This window comes from Onychomys torridus, chromosome 1, assembly GCF_903995425.1.
Source record: "Onychomys torridus chromosome 1, mOncTor1.1, whole genome shotgun sequence".
NCBI lineage: Eukaryota > Metazoa > Chordata > Mammalia > Rodentia > Cricetidae > Onychomys > Onychomys torridus.
Window position 1 is genome coordinate 131,601,666 of NC_050443.1, and position 3,127 is coordinate 131,604,792.

General features: G+C 37.5%; 1 protein-coding gene across 1 annotated transcript; it reads left to right on the forward strand.

Annotated features, from left to right (window-relative positions):
- The first annotated feature begins 1,672 nt into the window (after positions 1-1,672).
- Positions 1,673-2,617, forward strand: LOC118595285 (olfactory receptor 5B12-like). Its single transcript, XM_036205649.1, has one exon. It carries the CDS (start codon positions 1,673-1,675, stop codon positions 2,615-2,617), a length of 945 nt encoding a protein of 314 aa, XP_036061542.1.
- Positions 2,618-3,127: the final 510 nt, after the last annotated feature.

Below are 3,127 nucleotides of genomic sequence, written 5' to 3' on the forward strand. Positions count from 1 at the left end.
CTTTAGAATGCAGTTAGGAATGATGAGCTGCTCCCGTCAAGTAACTGCTTCCGTCAAATGACTCCCCCAAGATTCATGGTCTTACTAGCTCCAGGCAATTGGCTAGGTTTTCAGCACCAAGCATGATTTCCCTACTGTTGACAGGGCTTAAGTCCAATTAGAGAGCTGTTGGCTACACGGTTGGTATTTTGTTTTCTTGTTGTGACATAGTCTGTGGTTCTTGGGAGAGGCACTATTTAGGTCAAGTGGAGTAATTTCATTTAAACTTTACATGTATATGCAGATATATAGATTATATGTATTATATGTAATTTAGGTAAGTAAATCATAATATACTTTCTTATGGCTTTTACAGACATCCTTGGTGTTACTTACCGTCCAACCTCACCCCTGTCCGAGTTGAAGTCCCTTCTTATTTTACTCATTTTTCATTCAAATCATGTGTCTTCTTCTTCCCCCATTTTTTACAAAAGACTAAAATACCTTATTTTTATTGAGATATTTGTTTAAACTTGATTTCACATGTAGTAAACAAAGTTGATAAGATATTCTGAGATAATTTCCAATATTATATTCAAAAACTGAAAAATATCCATCTACAGTATTCATTCAAGTGGGTAATATTTATGGAACAAAGAGTATATTAATTGCCTGCTCTGGATAAATTTCCTCCAGATTTAAGACATCTGTATATAAAAGATAAAACCTCTGTTAATGTAGCAAAAGTTAAATACCATTATTTTCTAGATGCCTTTACTTCTTATATGTGATTATTCTCCCATGTTTTCTTATTGTGATAAACTGCACATTGTGTGGGCTAAATAAAACCAAGATCATTTTAGGCAAATTATGCTGTGTTTAAGCATCTTTACTTATCATACAATAGTTCTTGACACAATAGGAATGATAAAAAAGCTAGAAGTATAATTAATTCATTTCACCTCATTTTTACATAGTGTTATGGCCTGATGGTTTCCATCACCAAACTCATATGTTGGATTTGTTACGTCCAAACTGAGATTCAGGATGTGGAGTCTTACAGAGGTGGTTATTACATGAGGTAAGAACTCTTATGAATGAGAATAATGTCTAACAAAAGAAAGGCTGAAGAGATGGTAGCCACTTTCACCTTTAACAGATGGCCAAATGATGTAATCTGTGAACTGGGAAATGCCATCAGCAGACAATAGATTGCCAGCACCTTTGTTCTTGGACTTTCTAATTGTCAGAAGAGTAGTACATGATGAATTTCTTTTACTTATACTATGTCAAATTTATTGTATTTTATTACAACATACAGATGGCATCATGATGTTAGGCTATTCTGGTGTAGAATAAGGGATGCTTTTGTTTTACAAAGATAGAAGGATTTTGATATTTTTCAGTGAGTAATTTATCTGATAATTTCATGGGAGATTTTTTTCTGGCCTCAATTCAGTCATCTATAGAATTACTAGATTAAAATACATTATCTCTTCCAGAAAACTTTATGATATACCATTAATTTAAACTTAAATGTTGCTGCCATGTCTTGCTTATATCAGAATGCTGGAAAGGAACATTTGCACAGTGAGAAAGACATGTAGAGACAAGCCGAGTGGATCACCTTCTCCCCTCTATCTCTCATTCTGATCTCCTTTCTCTTTGCTGCAGGGAAGCCACATAATCCCCAATGGAGAACAGTACAGAGGTGACTGAGTTCATTCTTGCAGGGTTAACAGATGACCCAGAGCTCCAGATCCCACTCTTCACTGTCTTCCTTCTCATCTATCTCAGCACTGTGCTTGGGAACCTGGGAATGATAGGGTTGATTCTGCTGGACTCACGCCTCCACACTCCCATGTACCTTTTCCTCAGTCACCTATCTCTGGTGGACTTTGGCTATTCTTCAGCTGTCACACCCAAAGTAATGGCAGGTCTCCTTTCAACAGATAAACTCATATCCCACAATGCTTGTGGCACCCAATTCTTCTTCTTTGTGGGCTTTATAACTACAGAAAGTTTCCTTCTGGCTGCCATGGCTTATGACCGCTATGCAGCAGTGTGCAAACCCCTGCATTATACTACCACCATGACTACAAACACGCATGCATGTCTGACCATAAGCTCCTATGTCTGTGGCTTCCTGAATTCCTCCATCCACACTGGGAACATTTTCAGGCTCTCCTTCTGCAAGTCCGATGTGATAGACCACTTCTTCTGTGATGCCCCTCCTCTCCTGGCCCTCTCATGCTCAGACACCTCTGTCAGTGAGATGGTGATTTTCTTCATGGTGGGTTTTAATGTTCTTTTCTCTATAGTAGTTATCTTGATTTCCTACCTGTTTATATTAATCACTATTCTGAGGATGCACTCATCTGAAGGACGCCAGAAGGCCTTTTCCACCTGTGCATCCCACCTCACTGCAGTCTCCATCTTCTATGGGTCAGGTATCTTCATGTACCTGCAGCCCAGCTCCAGTCACACCATGAGCACTGACAAGGTGGCATCTGTGTTCTACACCATGGTCATCCCTATGCTGAACCCTCTGGTCTACAGCCTGAGGAACAAAGAGGTCAAGAGTGCATTACAAAAGGCTGTGGAGAAAGCAAAATTTTCTTTAGCAGTCACATTTTAATTATGTAGAATCTGCACAAAGACATATTTTCTACCTCTAGGTTAATCTTTGCTCAGTTCAAGAAATGGCTTTCCTTAGGAGCAATCTCTACTAACTACTTTTAAACCTATGTTAGATTTCTCTATTTTATCTTATTTTATCCTGGGAATAATGGGGATTGATTCTAGTGCCTGGCACATGATAAGCAAGTTCCTTTCCACTGACCTAGACCAGATGCCCATATTTGGACATTTCAATTAATAATATTTTTTGTGCTCTGGAAATACTGTCTTTTTTCCTAAACAGTTAATTGTTGCTGTTGGTTTCATTTAGTGAGTTTCTGGGTTATTTATTTTGTATTCCTTATTGTAAGTAGCTAACATTTCTTTTATCTTCTGAAATTATAATATAATTATAAAATTTTCTCTTTCCTTTCCTCCCTCCAAACCCACTATATACCTCTTTTCCTTTTTCATTTTCTTAAGCCTCTTTTTTATTAATTGTTGATACACCCCCATATATATAATATCA